The 25,709-nt window shown below is 35.7% G+C and overlaps 4 protein-coding genes across 6 annotated transcripts; 1 reads left to right on the forward strand and 3 right to left on the reverse strand.

Moving 5' to 3' along the window:
* On the reverse strand, positions 17-3,210 carry LOC109719999 (ACT domain-containing protein ACR2-like). Of its 3 annotated transcripts, none has more exons than XM_020246859.1 (8): positions 2,930-3,210; positions 2,414-2,482; positions 2,276-2,321; positions 2,081-2,195; positions 1,839-1,906; positions 1,012-1,677; positions 741-845; positions 17-505 (listed from the first exon to the last, which is right to left on the reverse strand). In XM_020246859.1, exons 2-8 carry the CDS (start codon positions 2,479-2,481, stop codon positions 161-163), a joined length of 1,413 nt encoding a protein of 470 aa, XP_020102448.1. In that variant the 5' UTR covers position 2,482; positions 2,930-3,210; the 3' UTR covers positions 17-160. The 3 variants fall into 3 exon arrangements, with proteins under 3 accessions (XP_020102448.1, XP_020102447.1, XP_020102449.1); XM_020246858.1 differs by having other exon boundaries at positions 2,414-2,485; XM_020246860.1 differs by lacking the exon at positions 2,930-3,210 and adding an exon at positions 2,614-2,799 and having other exon boundaries at positions 2,414-2,485.
* Positions 10,500-12,030, reverse strand: LOC109720505 (36.4 kDa proline-rich protein-like). Its single transcript, XM_020247673.1, has 3 exons — positions 11,491-12,030; positions 11,075-11,342; positions 10,500-10,774 (listed from the first exon to the last, which is right to left on the reverse strand). The coding sequence occupies exons 1-2, from the start codon at positions 11,954-11,956 to the stop codon at positions 11,113-11,115; spliced, it is 696 nt and encodes a 231-aa protein (XP_020103262.1). The 5' UTR covers positions 11,957-12,030; the 3' UTR covers positions 10,500-10,774; positions 11,075-11,112.
* On the reverse strand, positions 12,606-13,240 carry LOC109720507 (histone H4). Its single transcript, XM_020247675.1, has one exon. It carries the CDS (start codon positions 13,092-13,094, stop codon positions 12,783-12,785), a length of 312 nt encoding a protein of 103 aa, XP_020103264.1. The 5' UTR covers positions 13,095-13,240; the 3' UTR covers positions 12,606-12,782.
* On the forward strand, positions 13,246-16,781 carry LOC109720506. Its single transcript, XM_020247674.1, has 7 exons — positions 13,246-13,811; positions 14,096-14,194; positions 14,424-14,790; positions 15,246-15,380; positions 15,754-15,836; positions 16,207-16,312; positions 16,398-16,781. The coding sequence occupies exons 1-7, from the start codon at positions 13,669-13,671 to the stop codon at positions 16,503-16,505; spliced, it is 1,041 nt and encodes a 346-aa protein (XP_020103263.1). The 5' UTR covers positions 13,246-13,668; the 3' UTR covers positions 16,506-16,781.

Here is a 25,709-nt window from a genome sequence, read left to right on the forward strand (position 1 = left end):
TGATCAGACCTTAGCAGAGGATAAGAATCTATACATACAAAGCAAGCAAGAGTAGGATTTACATATGTACATATAGGAGCCTATAAATACAAGGATTATCGATATATTTTGCTGTACAACAGGATAAACCATAACAGAGGCATTTTTCATTCTCATCTCATCATATGGAGACGAAACTGTGGGAGAACCTTTCTAGTTGAGACCTCAGCAGGCTAACAAAGGAGAAGCCGTAACCATCACCGCCCTCCGAGCTATACTTGTGCGGCAACGCTTGTTCGTTCCTCACCTGGAATGCGAAAGGCTCCAACTCTCTCTTTATTGATTCTATGATTCCCATGTCAACTTTGTTTCCGGAGATATCCCGGACGTACAAGACGCTCCTCGTCTTCTCTCCGCGGGTCGCGATGTCCGCGTGAGCTACGGTGAGCCCGTTCTCTCGGAGGACCCGCGTGATGTAAGAGAGCAGTCCTGCTGTGTTTTCTGTGCATAGCTCTATCCGGACCCCCTGCTAGAAAAATAGATACAATGAAAGAGAAAGAAAGAACGAAAACTACTTACATCGGACGCCCCAAACTACCGCACTTTTTGAAATTGGTTTAAACTTTCATAACCATAATATGTGAAAGTGCGGTAGCACGACAGTTTGGGAGAAATCTGGTGCACATGTCCCTTAGCAGTATTCATAAGTTTATGAACTATAATCGAAAGAACAACAATAAATTTCACAGCGATATCCTCACCTCGCAAATCCTACGCTCAATTGCCGCCTCCAGGCATTTGACAACTAGTTGCTTCTCACCCGCGGAGTCCAACATGCGCCCATCTTTGTGCCGAATGTAGTACTCCTAGAAGATTCAATTTCCAAGGTAAGTTCTTATAGCTTATAAGGTTAATGATACCATCATCAGACGCTCCCAATTGTATTGAGCCCTTTCTATCCATCTATAAAAGACTTAAATTGAGAAGAGGTTTACAGCAGGCAATGAAATCAATTGATGGATAAGCACATACCTGAGAAGCAAAAGGTCCATGAGAAGTACTCGAAGCATGGAAGACAATGTACTGCATATCTGTGAGCGTACACACGGTGTCAAACATTAGCTTCGGTCGGTCCACGCAGTCCACGTTCACAACGGAGTATCTTTTCTCATTGCATCGGTCAATTGACACGACCGTCCTCCTCCCCTCTCCGTCGCCGTTGATCTCCATCGATGAAAATGTACTAGCGGTCGTGGGCCTTGGTGGCCCATCAAAGTCGCGGTTAGCTAGCATCAGCTGGTGCAACCGCCGCTCGGTGTGACTCATCGAGCTGTCGCACCCGAGAAAATGCGCCCTCACGCCCTTATCCCGATCACAGTAAGCTGTGGCAGGTCGGAGGACGGTGGAGAGGTGGTCTTCGATAGTGGCCAGTCGATCAGGGTCATTGATCACAGTCGAGGTAGATTCGTCGGAGATGTAAGCTACACACGCTAGGCAATCGTTATGGCTCCACGCGTGGGCTTCAACAACGTTGCACCTCTGCTCGGCAAGAACTGCGGATATCTCCGAGAAGAGCCCCGGTCTGTTAGGACCAATCATCTCGATGACCGTGCACTCGCTAGCCGTTTCAGATTTGGTGGCAATGCCTTTCGATATTCGCACTTCGGAGTTCTTACGATCTCTTCTTGCACCTATGGCCTACAAAATTACAGAGAATTCATGCACTATTATCAAATCCTAAAGCGCAGCTCCCGTTGAAACAGCAGTAAAACCTGTTTAACTTGAAATTGGCAAGAAGATAACATATTAGACATGCTTATACACGTAATTTGTCTTATCGTAGAGAAACAAAGGCGCACCTCTTTTATGTAGCCGATAATCTTCCTATCGTATATCTTACTACCTCGCTGATCTTTCACATGGAAAACTGCATCAAGGAGAACAACTTAAATCACATAATAACTTAGGTTGTAGACTAACAGAGCATGATCTAACCCCCATTATATGAATTTGATACAAACCGAGTAAATTCAAGTACAAATTTCATCACATCTGTTTCTAGAATTAGCGCTAGCGCGTGTAACTTCAAGAAAAGGCATACCATCCATGAACCATCCTGCATCAGAAGATATATAGCTTTTGTTGATGAAAAGATCGACGTCGGCCAAAACTTCCAGGACTTCAAGTAGGAGGCCTTGTTTGTTGAGACTATTCACCTGAAACAAAACAAGATCGGCCTACTCAACCGATTGCATAATCGACTTCATACAACTGAGGTGAAACACAAAGTTCTTACCTTAACAACAGTGCATCTCTCGCAAGACTCATTGTCAACATAAACCCTGCAAAAAATAGTTCCAGATTCAGCATCTCTTCCCCGCATAAATTATGCGTCTAGAGCATCATTTTCGCAGATTGGAAATAAGCGACGAACCTCGGGCCGTATATCTTCTCATTAAGATTGTCAAATTCAGGATCAAAGTAAGGGCAGCAAACTTCCATTCTTCTACCAAAAAAGAAAAAAAAAAATCCTTATGAATTCAGGGATTTAATTTATATGATGCCGCAAAACAATACATGTAAACAAAAATAATATGTAAACGAAGCAAAATACTGTTCCCCAAATTCACAGACCCTCAAAGGAGTTTGTTTAATCATCAGGAACAACTCCCCTGTTTGGATGCTTGCAAATTCGTGATTCCTATTGATTTCGATGAGCATAAGCAATTCCTTTTCGATGCGGCGATCACATAAAATCACAAATTTTATACTTCAAAAGCTAAATATAATAACTGATTCTTACTCACCAAGTAACCCAAAAAAAAAAAATTCATTCAGAAACATCATTTTTGTTTCTTAAAAAATCGAAACCACATCAAAATTATACCAGCTTAATGCGATTCAAGCCTAATTCACTGCGGAGGAAAAAAAAAAAAAAAAAACCCCATACCTCTTGTTCTAGGAGAGGAGATTGAAACATTGGATCAATTGAGAGGGAGAGAGCGAGAAAGATGGAGATTTATTTGATTAATTACGTAGCAACCATTTTATTGTAATTATTATTTTAAATTAGAAGAGGAGGAGGAGGTGGCGGATGCGGCGATGTGCGGGGGTTTGGGAAATGCGATTTAAAATTGGGACCGTCGAATTGTATTACTACGAAGACGACGTGTGTGTATTTGACTCGGGGAGCAGGCACGAGAAGGGGCTCTCGTCCCCGCATCGTCTCTTCCCCACACGTGTGAGGACGAGGCGATTCTGAAAATTTAGATACGTTGTTTGTCTCAGCCTCGGATAAGGACCCGAGGCATAGAGTCCTTACAAAACAAGCCAACTAATAATACACACAAAGTAGGAAAAAAAAAAAAATTCTAAAATGGATAAGTCATATTACTAACGTAGCGCCATCCAAATTATTAAAATTCCGAATTATTTTTTAATAGTTATTAAAAATTTTATTTTTCTTATTCAAAAAATAATATGTGATTAGCTGGTAATATATGACATGATGTGATTGATACATAGTAAAATTTTTTGTAGAGTAGAATTCTAATTATTCAAAATCAAAATCCATTCGATTTATTTATACAGATTTAAGTGTTCATTCTAATCTAACTAGAATTTAATTATAAATCTAACTAAATCTCAACAAAAACAGTAGACTGTTGAGAATAATAATAATAATAATATTATTATATTATTATTATTATTTATTATTTCAAAATATATTTGCCCTTTCATAAGGAGGTGGAGAACATCAGCGTGCAGCCCCAAGCCTAAACACGTGAAGGCAGAGAGCACTTCACGTGAGGGTCGTGACTTCCGCTTTGAGAATTTTTTCTCTTTTCAAGTAAAAATTGAATCTTTTCCTCCCTCTCTCTTCCCCCCCCCTTTTTTTTTTTTTCTTCCAAGTTCGCTTTGTTAAACAGAAAGCTAATTTTATTGAAATGTATGTAATCTCTGTTTTATTTAAGTTCAAAAAATACATAAAAAGTTTTTTTTTTTTTTTTTTTTTTTTTTTACAGTTTTTGTATAAAGTTCTTAGTGTTTGTTGCTTATTTTTGTTAAGCCTTTGTCACCAAAAATATATCGATCACATAATATATCATACTAGCCAAATCCTGATTTTGGTACTTATGAGATGATTCTATACACTTGTTGCATGTAATATTAATCTCTGCCACAGGCATAAGATGTCGTCGTCGTCGTCATCGTCGCCGTCTTCTTCTTCTGTTGCATCTACAGATGCTTCGGCTTCGGCTATAAGCTCAATTTCAACTAGCACAAGCACAATATCCCCTAATGAGTTAGCAGAGATTCATAAATATTTGGAGACAGTAAATGGCCCTGCTGTAAAAACCATTATAGTAAGATTATTGATTATCGACGTATAAATAATTCAAACTTTTCCTGTGATGAATCAGTTTAAATAGATTCGATTAAATCAATCAAAATTATATCAGCTAATAATACTAATATATTTTGTAACGTGTTACTTTCTTTACCAACTATGGTAGAAAATACCAGAGCCGCCGAAAATTCAGATAAGACTTCCCTTGGGGTGCAAAAGTGTGGTACCACAGAGCCTCACAGCAGACATTCCGGAGGGAACGGTGCCGAGGCGAAGGGTCACGCTGGAGGACGTCCTGCGAGCCGGATCTTTGGCTAAGTTTGGCAAGAAGTCACCCTGTTCGGCTCTCCAATTTCGAAGAAGTATTCGCAGTCTTTCAGAAGCAAAAATAGAATAGTCTATCATAAGTATTTGATCATACTTTTTATCTATCATAAGTATTTGATCATACTTTTTATCTATCAAATATATAAATTTATTAAATAAATTAAAAGAATATATTGAACAAGATATTATAAATTCAAACAGGATGTATATGTCGGTGGCCAGCGTCAGTGTCGTATTAGGTTTTGAGTTCAAAATAGTTGGGGCAACGTACCTGCCACCCAACTTCAATACTGCTGAGATCGCCGTTGCCGTACGATCCTGCCACAAGCCAGATCTGCGTGAGGCTGAACTCAGTAGAAATGCCACGGCTCCGTGCCATGGCTTGCGATATATCATCGGCCCATCTTGTAGCATTGTTTCCCCTTTTCCGTTCTGTAGCTTCCCGCGCCTTTGATGCGTTTCTCTAGTGAAGCTCATAAGAAAGAACAACAACAGTTGCCATACAAAGTTCCTCAAGTAAGATTACAAATTAAAGAGAACATTAAGATTGCAGTACTGAACATACGTAATATACAAATAGCTGGTGGGCAGAAATTTTCTGAATATTAAGGCTACAGAAATCTCATGCTCTTATGCGGACAGCACATGATGATATTATATATAACAATGGCTACAAGCGCCAAGTAACTCACATATATGTGCGTGCGCACACTTGTGCGTGTAAATTACAGAATAAGACGAAGGATGAGAGAAAGGATGGAATGAACAAACCTGAAACTTGTTCTTCCTCATCACAGGATAATCCCGGGAGTGTTTCTCTGCAGGTACAATTATGTCTCTTTGACCCTGCATAAATCAGTAAAAATTAGCTATAAATGTGAAGCCACTCGGCTTCGAACTTGGGACATCGAGAATCAATTATCAAATATTTTGCTACTTACACAGTTACGCTAAGTCATTTACTCTTTTTTTTGTGATTAAAATTCGCAGAAGGGTTTTTTAAATCTTAATAATGATCATAGTTCTACAACTCTTTCTTGGTTGTGGGCGTAGCATTTTGTCAAAAATGTTAACAAGTGAGTCAACCGATTCAATATTATAAGTTAATAATAGACAATCTTACCTCTTCAGCTTCCTTTTAAGATACTTTCCAATCTCTTCTGAGTAGCTACGAATTTTCTGAAATATTATAATTTTGCGCTAAAACATGTGAAAGTCCTCATAGAAGAAGCAAAACAATAGAAAGATCATTAAGTAAGCATAGATCATAAGTAAACATCGTAGTTTAAGGGTTTGGTGGTTGGTATCCGAAATCCAAATTCGAATCCTAGTTGATTCATATTTGTAGCTAAGTTTATTTTTAAATGAAATAAACGAAGCGGGTAGCGTGCTACCTCAGCAATTTTGTGGTGATTGTTTGGCAATATAAACATTACTTGCCCGGCCCCCATAACCCTTATATATATAGTGATCAACTGGAGAATTAATTAAGTAGAGAGCTGTTAGAAATTGGTTGGTGATGATCAAAGGTGTCAGGTTAAGTAGGTAGGTTCCCCACGCAATCGGTAAATTAACCCACTTTTACAATTGGATATACATTGCACAACTACGAAGTTCCTAAACTTTTTGCCAAGTTTTACTTTGGACCCTGCACTTTTAAATTCCACAGTGTAGACACTTGTCGAAATTCATTCTTTTTCAGTAATAGATATTTTTGTAGCTGATAACTATTCTAATAAATTTTTTTCATCAACAAATAAAAATCATTGCAAATCGTTGCTAATGAATTAATGTTGCAGTAATAAATTACTAAATAGCATAATTTTCATTGTCACAAAGACACAAACTGTTGCAACAAAATATATTTTGCAATAATTTAATTTTGAAGCAATTTAAATTGATTTAATAGAATATGAAATTTTTGTAGTGAGAGATTCTAAACTTCCTGAAATAATAAATACTACTTATAAAGCCAAAAGTGTGGGTGTACATTTTATTGTCCGATTGTTGGCGCTAATAATTAATTCCAAAAGCTCACACGGTTAGAAAGATACAATAAATTCACTTAAAGCGTACAGTCATATCGTCCACGGATCTCGATCAGTTGTGACTCGGGCTAACTAGCCTCCCACTACTTCGAACATTACTTGCCCCAACACGACTCCCGCCATTTCGAACGTAATTCGACCCAAAAGCCCATTAAAAAAAGATAAATAGGTAGAGAATTTATTTGAATTATGGACCATTTTTAGTTGGCTATGTATCTAATATTTTAAAGTTTTGATTTTACTATCTAATGTTTCAATTTGTAAGACAGTCAACGGCATTTTGACTTTTGTCAAGTTTTGTATGTCTTTACCAAAAAATAATAATAAAGATTATAAAAATATTGGCCCTTGGATAAATAAAAGAGAATATTTAAACATAATATTTCGATGCACATGTAGCATTGCTCATTAGGAACCCTTCATTCCGGTACTTATTTAAGGGCAGGTTTGTTTGCTCGAAAGTGGGTGAAGTGAAAAAAAATCACTTTCACAAAAGTGACTTTTCAGTTCGATTGTTTGATTGGCTATAAAGTGAAAAAATTAAAACTATAATTTTAAAATTTTGATTATTAAATTATATATAAAGAGGCGAAAAGATAAACAAACGACTTATACTCGCAATGTAAATTAATAATTTATATTTATATTATATTATATTATATTATATTTCAAAATTATATTTTAAAATTTTAAATTAATAAATCTAAGTTGAATTTATAATTAAAATTTAAGACATAAATTTAATTTATAATTTGAATTTAAAATTTAAGTTCTAACTCATAACTAAAATTAAATTTTAAAGCAAAAGTTCAACATAAAAATTAGAGCATTTATTCAAATTTGAATTCATAATTTGAATTTATAATTTGAATCATATATTAATTTACTCTTTGATCTTAAATTCTTGAATTCAAATATGAATTCACAATTTAAATTAATCTTTAAATTAAAATTAAAATTTGAGTTTAAATCACAATTCGAATTGAATATTTGAATTCATAATTCGAATTCAAATTCAAACTGAACCTCATTATTAAATTTAAATGTAAATAAAAAATTTAAATTTGAATTTGAATATGAACTTAAAATTTTAAATTTTAAATTCAAATTTTAGTCAATAATCTGAATTTATAGTAGGAACAATTTGAATTCAAAGCTTGAATTGAATTTCCTTGCTAAAATTAATTTCATTAAAATTTAAAATTTAAATTTAAATTTAAATTCTATCATTCAAATTTAAATAAAAATAAAACTTAAAAAATATAAATTTAAATATAAAGTCGTAAATTTGACTTTAAAAATTTATGTTGAATTTTAATTTACAAATAAAATTCAGAATGTGATCATGATTTTAATTCAAATTTAAAGTGAAATTCAATTTTTAAAATAAATTCAAATATTAAAATCACGACTAAAGATAATCTCTTAGCTAAGCTCTCCATTTTCGGTGACTTTCGATTTTTTTGAGTCGAAATTAAAAAAATGAGATTTAGTTATAACTTACTTTATCAGCTCACTTTCGTAAAGTCACTTTTATATTTATTTTCGCAAACTAAATAACCGATAAGACGTCACTTTCTAAAAGTGTTACTTTCGATACTTCACTTTTGGCCAACTAAACGTACCTTAAGATGAATTATTATTACTGGCACTGGATTTATTTGTACATGTGAGGACCACAAATTTGTTTACTCTCCATTCATCTCTTACTTTCAATCTAAAATAATAAATGGAGGATTAATTTGTTTAAATTTTTAAATAAAATATTAATAAGATAAATAGAAAGTAAGAATTTTTAAATAAATATGGTATAGAAATACGCAACCAATTCACTTAAAGCGTATAGAAACAACGCCCACGAGTCTCGATCGTGACTCGGCCCACCTGACCTCACGTCACTTTAAACATGACTCGGCCCAACCCAGCCTCACGTCATTTCGAACATGACTCGGCCCACATGGCCTCCCGCCACAGGGCAGGATGCTGGCCCATTTAAGCCAACATACACGATACACCTAGTTCAAAAAGTATATGATTTAGCCTATTCTTACTTTAGTATCCTATGATTTAAAGTGTATCACTTAAGTACTCTGCGGTTTTATTATTATTTTTTTCGTCAGCCCCCCGTTAACTCTCCTTTAAAACATATTAAAAAAATACTTCAAATATTTCCGTGCTTTATCGAATATTCACTTTAGTATTCCGTAGTTTATAAAATTTTATTTTAGTATCCTATAACTTTAACTTTCTCACTGATTTAAGAAAAAAATTAACGGAGAAAATAACGGAAAGAGAAAAACGATACCATAGGGTACTAAAATGATACAGTCAGATTAAATGATACTAAAGTGTAATAGTGTTAAATCATAGGGGCAATATTTGAAGATTTTTCCTATATTTTTTTTTATAGAATGAATATTTTATATTCTTTTGATTCTAATTAAGTATTCAAAAAAGAACATTGATATGACAAAAAAAAAAAAAATCACTAGTTAGAAGATTAGAACGTAAATTTTACAACGGTGCCTACAGTGTATGGCCATGTGGGTAGTATATTAATTGCTCTAATTTTAAGTGTTATTACGTGCATGAAAATCCTATTGAAAAAGTAAAAGATAGGATAAGACAAGTGATGGGGTATCCTCTTGCAATAGTATGCACGTGATATGTACGGACAAATAAGAGGGCCATGTGGCGCAAAGCCCATTCTGGCACATCTTTTTCGATCTCCACGTATTCCAATTAACTGTTCATTTCTTGTATCCTTTTTCCTTTTTTCTCTTTCCCTTTTTTTGTTTTTTTTTGTTTGGTTTGTGAAAGCAAGAACACAGAAGTGTTCACCACTGGCTTATATATCTAGGACACTGACCACAAATTAAGAATGCGGTTACCAATGCCCACTAATTTAATTAATAATTGTTGTGTTGTATGCATGCTTATTTTGTTGATCTACATAGATTTGAGAGCTATGCTATGCGCGACAATTAATATAGATCACGAATTAACTTATACACTTGTGTACAATTGTCGCCGTTCACATGTAAGTCCGTGGCAAGCATCAAACATACACGCATTCATAATTTCCTTTTGGTTATATATTTATCAAATATAGATGATAGATTCTTCTCAAAAAAAAAAAAAAAAAAAAATTTGATGGATGATGATATGTTGATTTACCTTGATTCCTTTTGGTTCATATATATATATTATATATATATATATATATATATATATATATATATATATATTATATATATATATAATATATATATATATATATATGTAGTACCCTCTTTTTTCCTTCTCACACATTTTCTTTTTTTCTTTTTGAGGCTTCGACATTACGTATATTCATGAACACGTGCTGGTAATTAAGGTCCCTATTTTTTCTTTCTCTTTTCTCTTTTTAATTTTATACTTTACTCAATTCGCTTCTCCATTTTGATGTTACGCATGGTTGTTGTGGAGTGAATATAAATAGCGCTACCTCTCAGCGCGATCTGCAAATATATCCCTCTCCTTTTCTTTTTATTAAAGGCGATGATCTGTGAATATATAGCCATTAATCTCGACAGCCATAATTTTATATTTATTGTGAAATAATCGTTTGTTTTTTAAAACTTAGTTATGAACTCATAATCTGCTCCTCTACTAAAAGTCTAAATTGTCGTAATATATTTAACACTTACGCTTTATTAGGTTCTTTATTTTGTTTTGGTTTTTTATTTTTCGTTATATATTATATAGTTTTAATTTGGTAAGTAAAATGAGCTAGTGCATCCCAGAGAACAGAGTAGAAGCAAACAAATAATCCATTAAACGAGGACACAACTACAGTTGCTCACCAATTTGAAAAACACGAAAATACATGATTACATGAACATATTGGACAATTGCACTGCACCAAAACAAAATTGCAATAAAATCAAAAGGCTTTTTTTTTTTATTCTTTGGGGACAAACAAGAACGCTTTAGCAACTTGGACATCCTCTCATGTCACACATCAACTAAACCCCACACCATTTTTCTCCCTCCTTAAAATCACCACCGGTGCGTTCATCCAAAGAACCTGCATTTGCATTGACACACTCACTCATGTCAATAAACTCCAAAAAAGAAACAAACTTATAAATAACGTCACTATAAAAATTATTGTTTGTGCGGGAATTTGATTGTTATATATTATGATCATTTTTAGTATATCTGATTTATTTTTAATAGAAGATGACTCTATTAACATTCTTATCATAATTAACAAAGTACAAGATGTAATGGAAGTATGCTTAAAGACAAAATGTCATGTACATGATCTTGTGTGTGTGTGTGTGCGCGCGCGCGCGCGCGAGAGAGAGAGAGAGAGAGAGAGTACCTAAAACTCATGCGTGTGTGCATGCAAGTCTAAGTGATTCAAATGGTGCAAGTGTAGCCCGGAGGTGGGGTCTTGCCGCAGGTGAGGAGGAGCTGGAGGGCGAGGGGGAGGTAGATGTTGATGTTGAGCAGCTTGATCTTGATGGTGGTGCAGAGGCAGACGGCCGCCTCAATCTCCACCAGCCCCTCCAGCAGCGGGCAGCACTTGTTCACCACCGGGTCCCCGATCCCGATGTGCACCAGCCCCCCCAGCAGATCCACGCATGCTCCTGAAAGCATATTAGAACACGTACCATTCTCTCACAGCTTAAACTTTTATACAAAAATAGCTTTCATGTGGGCACCACATTTAAAGCTCTACGATCTTCTCAGTATTAAAGTAGGAGGTTTTGAGTTCAATGATTGTCTCACACATACCTAGTTTGAGAGTGTCCACGGGGCACGACGCCGGTGGCGCAGGGGTCACCGGCGTTACAGGCGGAGGGGGGCAGGGGGTGGCTCCAGACCCTGGCGAGGGAGTCGTCGGGGGTCCGACAACCGGAGGGACCGGGGGGCCGATAACCGGAGGGACGGGGGGACCGACGATCGGAGGGAGAACAATGGGTGGCCTGGGGGGAAGCTGCGGAACCCTCGGAGGACCGACGATCGGCGGGACGGTAATGGGGCCCTTAGGCGTCCTGGTCTTGGGGGGGCGGGGCGTCTTCGGCCCCTTCGGCGGCTTCACGATGACCGGGCCCCCCTTCGGGGGCTTCGACTTGGGGGGCTTAGGGTTAGGGTTAGGGTTCGGCGGGCAGTAGCCGCAGGACACGATGGGAGTGATAGAAGAGAGGAAGAGCATGAAGGTGAGGAGAAGAGCTGTGGCCTTGGAGGTGGAGTGCTCCATACTTGATGGGCTCTCTCCCTCTCCTCTAACTCTTCTCCTCTCTCAATTTCTCTCTCTAGGGTGGTGTGGAGAATACAGGGNGGGAAGTAGGGGGTCAGGTGGACGCCCACGGCGAGGGTTATAAAGAGGGCGCCGCTGAAGAAGAGCATCTTGTTGCGGCTCAGGTGCCACCCCGCCATGCCCATCGGCACGAACAGCACCACGCACGCCGCCAACACCCCCAGCTGCGCCGCCGCCACCATCACAACCACCGGCTCAGATCGGTGCGCCGCCCATCGCTCTATACGCGGGGATCGGCGCACGTTAACGTGCGTGGAAATCGGGGGGCGACGACGTTAAGTGATGATAGGAGGGAAGCGGTGGTTGGACTTTTCGGTAGCGAGCGACCATCACCGCGAAAAGAACGGGACAACGGAAGCGGCGAGAGAGGAACAGCTTAGCACCGTGCGCGAGTCCACGCTAACGTGCGCCGCGGCGATCGATTTCCAGGTTCGCCCACTACCTGAATTTCCCGTCCTACCCCCGAATAAAAGTCAGACTACATTTCATTTCGCTGGGATATATTCGTAAATTCGCATAGTTATATCGCCTAAGTATCGACTATAGACACGCGGCCACGTTCCGCCAATCACATCACAAGGAATACAAATCGAGACGAGATGATTTTTGCTTTAATATAATAGATAATAATATTTTTCGCTACATTCATCAGTCCGAAGCTTGAAAGAAAATACACTAAACAACCCCCAATTAAAACCCTACTTTACGCAGAAGCGCCCTTTCGGGGAAAGATGAAGAAGAAGAAGAAGAAGAAGCGCTTCTAGGATCAGCCGCCGAAGCCGTAGAGGGTGCGGCCCTGGCGTTTGAGGGCGTAGACGACGTCCATGGCGGTGACGGTCTTGCGGCGGGCGTGCTCAGTGTAGGTGACGGCGTCGCGGATGACGTTCTCGAGGAAGATCTTGAGCACGCCGCGCGTCTCCTCGTAGATGAGACCGCTGATGCGCTTCACGCCACCGCGCCGCGCCAGGCGCCGGATCGCCGGCTTCGTGATCCCCTGGATGTTGTCGCGGAGCACCTTGCGATGGCGCTTCGCCCCGCCCTTTCCCAGCCCCTTCCCTCCCTTGCCACGCCCCGACATTGCCGCCGCTACTGCTGCTTCCTCTTCTTCTTCGTCCTCCTCCTCAGGTCGGCGTTAAGGAATTAGGGTTTTGAGCGGACGAGATGATTGAGAGCGAGATGGGTAGGGACTCGGAACATTTGGGGGGCATTATATACGCGACGGGATTTGGGGATTTTTTTTTTCGGAGAGGGAAGCGAAAGATCGGGATTTGAAGTAGCAAATCTGAGGAGACCGCGCTTTGATTGGATCCGAGGTGAGTTGTCCGTGGCCGTTGGATTGGGTATCGACGGCTGCTGCAGGGAGGATGGGTTGGCTGCGGATCGATGACGTGGCGGGATCACCTCGAAATCGGGCGCGCAGGAGTATACAACTTTTTGTTTTCCATTTTATTACTGCTGTGCCATTAGGCCCATCATGAGCCCAGATCCTTAGTCTCCCGTCACGGACTGGGCCTAATCAACTAGCCCAAAACAAAACAAAAAAAACAAAAAAAAACGTTCAAAATTTTAATGCCGTGAAATTTTCTTCATCTTCGTCATCATCGTCGTCTTCTTCCTCTTCTTCTCTTTCGAACCCCAAGTCCTCCTCCCCCATGAGAGCTCTGAAGAAATCGGCGGTGCTCTACCACTACCCGTGCCCGGACGGCGCTTTCGCCGCCCTCGCCGCGCACCTCTACTTCGCCGGCGCTTCCCTTCCGGTCCTCTTCTTCCCAAACACCGTCTACGATCCTATCCGGTACTTTTAAATTCAATTTGGCTCAACAGATGTTGTTTTCGGTACCCAATTTGAGTATAAAAATACACCGACCGTAAACTCCGTAGTAATAATCGCTGAGTTTTAGTATTTTGGAACTATAGTTTGAGCCTAACGAGTTGAGTTATTATTGGTAGTAGTTGCATTTGATATCTAAGCCGGAGCCGGAGCCGGAGCGATGAATCATAGTGTTAAATAAATATATTATTTCTTTTCTGTTCTGTTACTTGATGTAGTGTTACTCATGCTACTTTCGTCTCTTCCAGGAGCGACTCTCTCCCTTTGGATGAAATCAGTGATGTTTACCTCCTGGATTTCGTGGGACCCCCCGGTTTTGTCGCTGACTTGTCTTCCAAAGTTGACAGGTCTGTCTCAGTTCATTCCCCGGCGACGAACATAATATGGATATCGAAAATACATTTACTAAATTCGGAGATCCTAGATGCATTATTCCTCTATCTCATTGCTTTCAATAGCTGCGTAGTTAAAAAAATATATATATGATTTATAATTTACTCTTACCTTTTGATAGTTGTTATCTTCCAAGATTTAACATTCTCTAGCATTTGCTGTCCTTACTGCTCGTTTTTTCAGAGTGACTGTCTTAGACCATCATAAGACCGCATTAGAAACTTTATGTGGAAATGCTGCGATTCCGGAGAACCTTGAAAAGGTCATAGATATGAAGAGAAGCGGTGCCACAATTGCGTTTGATTTCTTCAGGGAGAAGCTTTCGGCAAAAGGTGATGCTTCCGGAGATCACGAAATCGGCAGTAATGCCGTTTCTGGGGCTAAGCTTTTACCCGATAGCCAGTTTGAAAGGGTGCATAAACTTTTCAAGTTTGTCGAAGACGGCGATCTTTGGAGATGGGCACTTCCGTGCAGCAAGGCCTTCAGCAGCGGCCTAAAAGATTTGGGTATAGAATACAATGTCAATGTGAACCCTTCGTTATTTCATAAGGTGAGAACGTTCTCTTCTTGCTCACTTTTAGATATCGTGGCTAGATCATTCATGGTATTATTAAAATGGATTAATTATTCTGTGCCCTGCTACTTGTTTGCCGTCTAACACTATTGGGTTTTAATTAAAATGATTTGATCACCAGCTTTGTCGTAAAATTGCTGCTCAAATGGCTTATTCAATTGTTTTATTTGGCAACAGCCAATTGGTCGGTCATCCTCAGCTGCCTCTGTTCAAAGAGTTTATGTTAAGATTTTCTTGTATTTATTTTTGTTGTACTCAAAAGTCTTGTTGTGATTTTGCTATAACTTCTGGACTACCATTGCATTTTCAGATACGGAAAGTTGTGATGTTTAGTCCTTTGCATTTCTTTTTTTTTTTTTTTTCTCTCTTTCATTTCCAAAAGTTTCACTATCAACAGTTTAATCTCTGAGACGGTCATGTAATTTTGACAGTTATTGGCACTGGATCCGGAACATGTCATTTCACATGGCCAAGAGACACTTTCGCACAAGCAAAAGTTGATAGATGAAGCTCTAGCTCGGTCCTATGAAATCGCACTAGGTTGTGGGCTATTTGGACATTGCCTGGTACGACTATGTTGCTTTAAATTTCTTGTTATGCTATAAGAATTGTTTGTGAACGATCCTATGAAATTGCACTACCTGAAGAGTAGTCCCATCTCTCTTTATTTTTTGGCTGTGTCTTTTTTGTTCTCTTCTTGAAATATGATCTGTTTCAAAGAAGAGAGAAATTTTCTTGCTAGTTTCTAAGTGCTTAGTAAGTTGTTCTTGTGTTTCCGATCTATTTGTTGCTATTATTAATAGTTCGATGGAGTTACGTGTTCTCACAAACTGTTTGGTATAATGTTTATATAGATACACCACACGCACTAGGCCGCCATATTTCTCAATGCTGTAGCATCGGAATCATATTTCTTCTTCTGATCTTTCAAGTGTTTAGGCTGTTGATGCTGATTCTATTTCAAACCTGAGGAGCGAGCTTGGGCACCAGCTAGCTAAAAGGAGCCGATTCCTAAATCTAAGGTTGATTTTCTATTATTTCCTGACGTATCCATGTCTGTCTTCTGTTGTTTATTTGTCTCTAAGAGTGTAGTATGCAACTTCGAAAGTCTTTATTTGGATACATGACTTGCTTACATGAAAATCTTTGAACAAACAGAATATGTACTTATACAACAATGCCGGCCTTATTTATTATCTTTGAGCTCTATGTTATACAATTGTATGGAGATTGTAGACGCACTATATTAATTGATTTGTCTCTACTTCAAAATAACCTTTGCTTCCGACTTTACAATCAGGAAACTTAATTTCCATTCAAACTACTATTGAATTAATCTCTGCGCCACTCTATATGTGACTCATATTACTCATTATCCCTACAAATATTCAGGGGAATCGGAGCAGTGGTGTATAAGGTCCCTGAGCTTAACAACGACCAGATGCGGAAAATAAGCCTTCGAAGCGTGGATTTGGAAGACACAACCCCCATCTCACAGGTATGATTTTTTTGTTTACTTTCTCTGAGGTCCATCACCTATTTGGCTTGATTAAGAAACACATTTTGCTTCTTTCCATATACAGAAATATGGCGGTGGTGGGCATCGGAATGCAAGTTCTTTTATGTTAAGATTATCTGAGTTTGAGAGCTGGAAAGTACAGACCAAACCTATAGACGAGGCAATCAATTGAGTGTCTATTAATCGAAAGATGGCCTGTAGCTCAAAATCAAAGTTGTTCCTCTCTCATATCTTAATTTATTGTAAATCCTGTACTAATTAAGTATAAAGGTCGAAAATGTCAAAAATGGTGCTTGTTCCAGAGTGTAATTTACTGAGAATTTCAAGTTTGTCATGTATAATTTGTAACACTAAGTTGCAAACAATGTCCCCATCTTTTACCGTGCATTGGAAACACAACTAGTGCCCTCAAACTTGCATTTGAATTGGATGTAGCATTAAGTTATTCCGCTTTACAGCTTTTATTTTGATTCAAACTTTCTTTCGAGCCTCCATTATTTTGGGACATTTTTAGAGGGAAAGCTGTAATCTACTGTTATTTCTTTTAATTACTTTTAAACAGTAATCAGCGAAAAGAATCCCTTTTCTACTTTGTTTCCATTCTGTTCCCTCTGTGCAAATACCCAAGTTTTAGAATTTAGTTTTCTTTTTTCCTTGGGAAATATTATTTGTATTTTTTTTTTCTCAAATTCATAGTATTTGCTATTTAGAATCAGCAAAATGTGATAATTGAGGGATTAGTTTCTGCACTTTCTATTTTCAATTCTGAGTCTGCGTGTTGGAATGTTCATTAGAACACACGGATTATATATGGAATTATTTAATCATTATTATTATTATCTTTAGGGCATGTTTGATTATACGAGTTTTGGAACTGAAATGGAGACCAGCCCTTTCGGTATCCTGCTACAGCAAAAGATCAAAAAAAAAAAAAAAAAACTTCTACATTTGCTAACCTCTCTATTAAGTTTGTCGCTATCGAAAAGAAGGAACAGTAACAGAACCAAAGAAACAAATTTTTTTTTTTTTAAAAAAAAAAAGTACATTAAACTTACTAACTCTAGCTGTATCCAACTCGACTTTGGTCCAAATCTGAGATTGGATCGGTCTCGACTTTTGCAACCAAAAAAGCAATGAGACTAGTAAGAAGAGCATAGTTGTAAGGGTGCAGGGGCAATAAATTCTACATGGAGACATGAGTGAGTACGTACTAGAGCTCGCATTGAGGAGAATTTGGTGCTACGCGTTGACAGAAACACTCATCAGGGGTGGGTAGAAAAATTTTAGAATGCAACGGATATATTACTGACGTGGCGTAACGAACCAATCAAATTAATCATTTTAAGAATATATGTCCCATCATGATTGTAAAAAAGTATTTTTATTGTACTTTTGTTTGAAAAGAAGAAATGTAATTGACTTGTTATTGATGACATGGTGCAAGTGTGACAGTGTAAAATTCCTCGGGGTGGGTGGGCCTCAGTCCTTTTCTTCTCCCGACCGACACCTACTACGAAAGGGCAATAGCAATATAGCATCAGCATCCTATATTCATAGGCATATGCTGCTACATATCAATCATAAGATTTTCTCAAAAACGTACTATTGATATATGATCCATATATGTTATTCGCAGATATTTGATTAATTACAATCTACAAACTACGTTTAAGAATCTACTAAGGCAAAATATTTTTCGTATATATTATGTAAATAATTTGATGCATATTATGATCAGCATAGCAACGGTCTACAAATAAAAGATGACTCATTTATGAAAAGCGAATAAATATTTTTTAGTTACATAAAATAGAAATATATGAATTGAAGCTGCAGCTTTTTCTTGGTCTGGAGTTTGCTTCTAATCACGCTGGTTCGTGTGTCAGCGTTTGCTGGGTCCTGCTGTTGGTTTTTTTTATATTTTTTTCTCTTTTCGAACTCTAATCTCTAGTTCTCTACTCGTCGCACGTGGGTTAACCCCGTGAAGGGGGAGACCACTGCATGGCTCTCCCCATCATGCTGCCTCCTCCTGTGCTGCTACAGCTGCAATCCATGATCTATCTCAGCACCTCTCTCTCTCTCTCTCTCTCTCTCTCTCTCTCTCTCTCTCTTCATTCATGATATATTATTGCCTCCCCCGAACTTAATTGGTCTCCCATGGAGCCTAATCTATCTGAGCACTCTTTTTCATGCAATAAATGGGTGTAGTACTTAATACTGTTTCTGTACCTTTATCTCTGCCAATATTAGTTTCCCTATGGAACTACTGTTTGAAACCATATGGACCATATATATATATATATATATATATATGGTATCAGGATACCGACCATCTCCCTAGTGCAAGTGATAAAGAATTTAATAGTTGATATTCAAAATTCTAAATTCGAATGCTAGTTAATTCATATTTCTGGCTAATTTTATTTTTCTCATGTTTACTATTTAATTATGTATATATCGTGTCTTTCAGTATTTGGACTGTTAGCGCATATAAAGTGATTCATCTAGTATATGTCTATTATCATGCACGCCACATAGAAGTGCTGATACTAATTAGTTTCGGACCATTTTCAATCAAATTGATATTTTGGATAAGAATCGTAGTACTTTACAATTAAACACTCTAATCATTGAATATTTACATAAATTTCACTTTAGTTGTTAGCTGTTAAAAAAAAATTATCTTTTATTTTAGATAATTTACTTTGCATTGTTAAAGTGAATTGGAATGATTGGTGGGCTTTTCTCCATTTACTTTGCATTATCTCAAATGCTTCATTTGTATTTCAATAATTGGTTGGAACTTTAATTAAGAATTATTGTTTACATTTAGTACTGATTATGCCTTGATTAATCCTTATGCATGGTAATTAATTAAGTATGCTTACACATCATTTAACACATCATTCGCAGTAACCACATAATCTAGCTGCTTTTAGCTACTTTAAATATTAATCCGCAATGAAAAATAATTAACTCGGCAACTATATATATTATATATATATATATAAATATATATATTAAAGCATGCACCTGTTCATGATATTAACTTAGCTAGGTGTGCACGATTATAATCATGCCACGCCTTTTGATCAATCAAAAGTGCTACTACAAGCGACATATTTACATTTGTCTAATATTATTCGAACTCTAAAGTTATTAATCTCTAATTAAAAATTCACTTTGTCTTAGTAGCTAGGGTTAATAGCCTCACCTGTAGACTCATGAAACCCTATAAATCCTAGACTATACTCATTGAATGTAAAAAGCCGCTTTTCACATACGCGAAGGACAACAAACCTTAATAAAAAAATATAGCACGAAGTACACTCGAAGAACCCCCCATTAATTAATTAATTAATTAATTAACTTGGACTAAAAGGCAAGTTTCCACGTAGAATACACACAAAACACGTATGCACGAAAGGCTATGTTTTAGCCATGCAATAAGGAGCCACAATAACAATTATTTAACGTTCTAAGCATGATTTATAAAAAAATTGTTTAATTATAAATAAGATCCTAAAAGTTTATATTACTACGAAGATATTATATCATGTGCCTACGATTTGTCCATTGGTGATGTAGAGCACATGGCGAGGCACCCCTGTTTACTGTTTACCACACATTAATAATTGGAGAATGCGTGGAAGGTATGCGAACCCCACAAAATCAATGATTATCGTTATTTTAGAAGGGAATATATATATATATATATATATATATATATATATATATATATATATATATATTAGGGATCATTCTCACTAATTTCTTTTGGTGTTTAACATATCAAATTACATGTACAAGTGGCTTCACGACTCTACCTATACAAAATCATGATTGCTATTAAGTATCAAAGCACATAAATTAATTTATGTATTAAAAATTGAATATATAGATCTGGTGTGCTATTAGGAGCACGCAGGCCTCCGTGCTCCTAAGTCGTTTTCAATGATGGAGCTTTCTAATCGACTATCAGCTCCATGAGACTTGATCTAGTGTATTTGAAGTATCTAGAAAAAAAATTTACGATTTTTCGATATCTTTTACCTAGCAATCAAAACGCTTCAAAATCAACAGCTGAAAATAAAAATTCCATAAAATGTGATGATATAGTACTAAAATTTTCGATTATAGATTTGATCTTGCAGTAAATAATAAAAAGAATTTTCTATCAAAATTTTATCTGATTTGAATTTTTTTACACCGTTAAACTTGCAAACGAAATACATCAACCATTAAAAATCGGTGATTTTGAAGAAATAAACCTTACAAGTAAAATATACTATCTGACTAATTAAATCATGACTAGTAATTAAACCTTTTGAAGAAGTTAAAAAAAAAAAAAACCAAATAAGGCCAAAAGTATTAAACAATTAAATAAACTCTGTAAATATGCATATGATATGATGAGAGGTTCAAATCTGCTATCTAAATCGATCTCATCCCATCAAGGATAGATAGATAGCAACCACTACTGCACTGGACAAATAAAAGTGGTCAAGTTACAGCCACATAGCCACTTGCAGAAGGACATAGTTGGAATGTCACATGCCTTTGTATTTGCTCACACATTCATGCGTGAATTTCGCTGAAACTCCCATGCTCAAATTGCAGAGACGAATTAAGCTTTTGTATGTACACAAACTGGGGAAGAGAGAGAGAGAGAGAGAGAGAGAGAGAAGGGGAATTATTGCCTATATTGACCATATATAATAGTCCAAAATGAATCACCCTCCTATAAAATTCTAAAATTTTTAGAATAAACTGATAGTTTTATATAATATATATATATATATATATATATATATATATAATATATATATAAATATTATTTTCTGACTGTAACTTTATTAGATTAATATTTATGTAATGTCTGCAGGTCAGTCTTAAGTCACACGTGTTTTCGGGAAGGTAAAAATATATAAAATTTATCTCAGATTAGAATTTAACTATCTAATCTTTGAAAATTTTGATCTTACTATCTGACCTTTTAATTCATTTGATTTGAACCAATTAATAACTTTTTAACTTAAAATTCTAAATGCGTTATTTATCATTACGGATATAATTAGTATTATTTTATTTTATTTATGTAACATTAAATTTATTAAAATAAGCAATTAGCTTAAGAGTCATCAAATTACTTAAAAATTAAAATGTTGGGTACTAAAGCTAAATTTTTTTTAAAAAAATTAGGTAATCCAATCAAAATGATGCATAGTTAAAGCAAGTTTTTTTTTTTTTTTTTACCTTTACAGAATTTTGGGTGTAATTTTCATATCATTTCTATCCGGTATATGTTAATATGTGTATCTTAATTTGTTGAGATTGTTAATACTGTACGTTTGAATAATTAGATTTTTAAAATTATATAACAACTGTTTTGAAATTGTAGGTCACAGTCAATAATAACTTACATTTAAGATTTTACAAGATCAAAAATAAGGATTTATGACACATGGACAAATCCAAGCAATAGTTTAGAGAGAGAGATAAATAGAAGGGAGGAGAAAGAAAGAAAAAGATAAAGCACCAGCTAGCCATGTGAGTGTTGCCAAAAGCGAGAGAGAGAGAGAGAGAGAGAGAGAGAGAGAGGCCATGTGCTTACCAATGTTTGAATCTAAGATTGGAAGGACATGAAAAAAACAAAAAAAAAAGCTATTTGTTCACTATCACTCTTGTCGTTTCACATTTTTCACTTTAATACCCTAAATAAAAATAAAATAAATTTCAAATATCACTTCTTTAGTTTTGTATTTTTCACTTTAGTATCATGCAGTATAAAATCTCATATATAAAAAATCTCAGATACTTTATTTTATTGAATATTTAGTACTATATGATTTTAACTTTATCATTGATATAATGCAAAAAATTAATAGAGGGGATAATGAAAAGAGAAAAATAAAATCATAGAATACTAAAGTGATTAAATAAATCACATGATACTAAAGTGAAGAAGCGCGAAATTACAGTGATGGTTTTTGTAGTTTACCCTAAAAAGAAAAAAGTGGTGAGAGAGAAAAAAGAGGGAGAGTTTCTGCCTGTGTAAAGATGACAATAATAGGATAATTTAATTGATCGGAAACGTAGAGAGACACTACAAAAAAAACGGTCTATAACAACACTTTTAAATATAGATCCATGTCAAAAAAGTACTACTAGCTAAAATTACCGACACTTCTAAAAAGTGTTGCTATATGTGGGGTCGCTAGGTATATAGTGACAGTTAAAAAGTGTCGCTATAATCTAAAAAAGTGCTGCTAATTTACCAACATTTATTTAAGTATTTAGCAATCGCCGAAACTCTATCTCGTTGGCTGCGGTGGTGGAGAAGGACGACAGTAAATGCTCTTCGTCTAGAATTTCAGTGGATTGAGTAAAGAGAGAAGAAAAGATGGTAATTGATTTTTCTTTTTTTTTTCTTTTCTGTTTGTAATCGGGCCAAATAGACTGGGTGTGTGGGTTGAGTAGAGTAATCTTTTATTTTTGGTTGGATTGTGCTTTATATTTAGGCATTAATAGATGTTTTAAGTTTTAGCATAAATGGAATACTTACTTAAAAGTGTTCCAAATATATGTCTTTATAACCTAATTCTGTTGTAGTGAGAGAATAAGGTGTTACTGACATATTTTAAAGAATTTTTTTTTTGTTTTTCGCGCCCATGTTTTAGTGGTTGTTGCGTTGTGGGGATTCGGAAAGAAGGGTCGGTGGGTGTGCGTCATGGATATGTACCCGTCCGTGAATGGGTGCATGGTTTTATGCGAGTCCGTGACAACTCTTTTTTTTTTCATTTTATTTTATTTTATTTTTGTACCCCTTATTTCTCGTTTTTCTCGTATATTTTAGCAAATAGCGGTGGTAATTCCATTTGCTGGATGATAAATAATATAGGGTACGGATAAATATTTTCATATAAAGAAAAATTAATATTAATATACGGAGAGTATCTTCACTGAGGCGATTACGGTCTAATTAATTATCAATTATTTATTATTAGTTTAGAATTCGAATATTAATTGCATATTATAAACAACTGGCTAGATTATATTTTATGGGCAAGAGTTTTTTTTTTCTGTATATTTTTCATTTTCTTTTTGTTGTTGAAAAGCAGTTCAATTAATGTTTTTTTTGGATAGCGTCCATGTATTTTTCCTTAATTTTTAATAACTCATTAAAAAAAAATGTCTAATCTACCGTTCACTATTTTCAAAAGTCTAAACTCAACAGTAGGAATTTCAATAAATACAAATACTTAAAATTTTATTCGAATTTGAATCATAATAGAGTGGATAAATCTAATATTGAATAAATTTGGATGTATGAATATTAAAAACGAAAATTCGATAGATTTGGACTCAAGTATGGATTTTGATTGAACGTAATTCAAACCTGAACTAAATCTGAAGCCGAAATTATTTTACATTATATATATATATATAGAAAAAGAGAGAGAAAATTATGCTACTATACTATCGATAATACCAAATGCTTAATACTATCGAGTTTTCAGTTGTTGTATGAGAGAGAGAGAATTATGCTATTGTACTATCGATAGTACTAAATATTTAATGCTATCGAATTTTCGGCCGTTGCATGAAAAAATATACGGTTAGGATGATAGTGATCCCCTAGGTTAAAGCATGTGGTTGGTAGAATAATATAATCTAACGGATAAAAATGATCAAAGGGTAGATCTAACAGTAGAAAACTCAATAATACCAAAAGTTTGGTCCTATTAATAGTATAGTAGTCAGACTATATATATAGAGAGAGAGAGAGAAATGTTATCGGTAGCAAATGGGCTCCGTTGCCACTCATTTGTTTTCGATGATGGAGCCTCCAAATCGACAATCGGTACCGTTGAGCATGATCTATACCATTTGAAGTATGTAGAAACCAAATTTCAAATTATTTCGACATCATTAACCTAATGATCAAAGAGTTTCAAAATTTATAATTTTAATGATCGATATGAATCATTTTCTCGTTTAACGGTATAAAGATATCAAAATCAATTGAATTTTGGTTAAAAAATTCTTCAAACTATTTAGAACAAAATCTATATTCCCGATCTTGATTACAAGACTTCTATCATCACTTTTTAGAAGATATTTATTTTCAGGCGATCATTTAAATTTTTTTGTCCACTTGATGGATAAAAGAACAATATCAAAAAAATATAAAATTTGATTTTTAGATACTTCATGTGGTATAGATCATGTTTACCAGCGCCGATTGTCGATTTGGATGCTCCATCATAAAAAACAAATAGATGGCAATAGAGCTCGTTTACTACGTACCTATAGCATTCCCACTCAACTCTCTCTCTCTCTCTCTCTCTCTCTCTCTCTCTCTATATATATATATAGTCCGGCTATTGTATTATTGATAGTACCAAACTTTTAATATTATCGAATTTTTTATCATTAGATCTACTTTTTGATCATTTCCGCCTGTTAGATTACACTTAACCTTAGGGACCGCTACCATCCTAACCGCATATCCTTTTATCCAACGGCAGAAAATTCGATAGCACCAAGCGCTTGGTACTATATAATATATTAGCATAATTATATATGTATAACTGCTTGATGCTATATTTGAATTTGTATTTAAAAATTTACATTTATATAATTATATTTTGAAAATTATAAAAAGAAATAATTATTTTGGATTTGAATTTTCGGATTCGGGCACAGGTTTGAGTTTTGGATGTTTGGTTGGGCTCGGGTTTGAATATGGATTTTTAAATTGGTCGGATACGGGTTCGAATTGAGATTTCAGATTTTATAGTCGGGCTTGGGTTCAGAACTTTGAAAGTCCATCCCGAATATGATCCATTGAATTCCCTACTCTAAAGTCCATATTTTCTTTGTTTTTTTTCTTTATAATTGGCTTTATTTTCCTAATTTGAAGAACTTTAAATTTAAACTACGTAACATGCCTTGGTTATAATCCGGGTCGTGGTTGTTCGCAGTTTCATTCGTTATGAAGAGCTTTGTCACTGGACGTCTTATAACAAATCTATTTCACTGATCGTCCCTAGCGCAAGTGGCAAAGAATTTGATGGTTGGGTCCCAAGTTTAAATTCTAATTGATTCTCATTTTTAGCTATGTTTATTTTTTAATAAAAGAAATAAAACGGGTAACACGCTACCTATCTCTATAAAAAAAAAAAAAAAAAAAAAAAAAAAAAAAAAAAAAAAAAAAAAAAACTATTTCACATTTCATAGATATCTCATATCCAATGTATTCAAAGATTTAATGCAAATATGTTTCAAGATTCAATCTAAATAAATGATCTGTATCAAAGTCAGATCCATCACAGCAGAATCAAGCCCGAAAAAAAAAATATATATAACTTTA

Source organism: Ananas comosus, linkage group 14, assembly GCF_001540865.1.
Source record: "Ananas comosus cultivar F153 linkage group 14, ASM154086v1, whole genome shotgun sequence".
NCBI lineage: Eukaryota > Viridiplantae > Streptophyta > Magnoliopsida > Poales > Bromeliaceae > Ananas > Ananas comosus.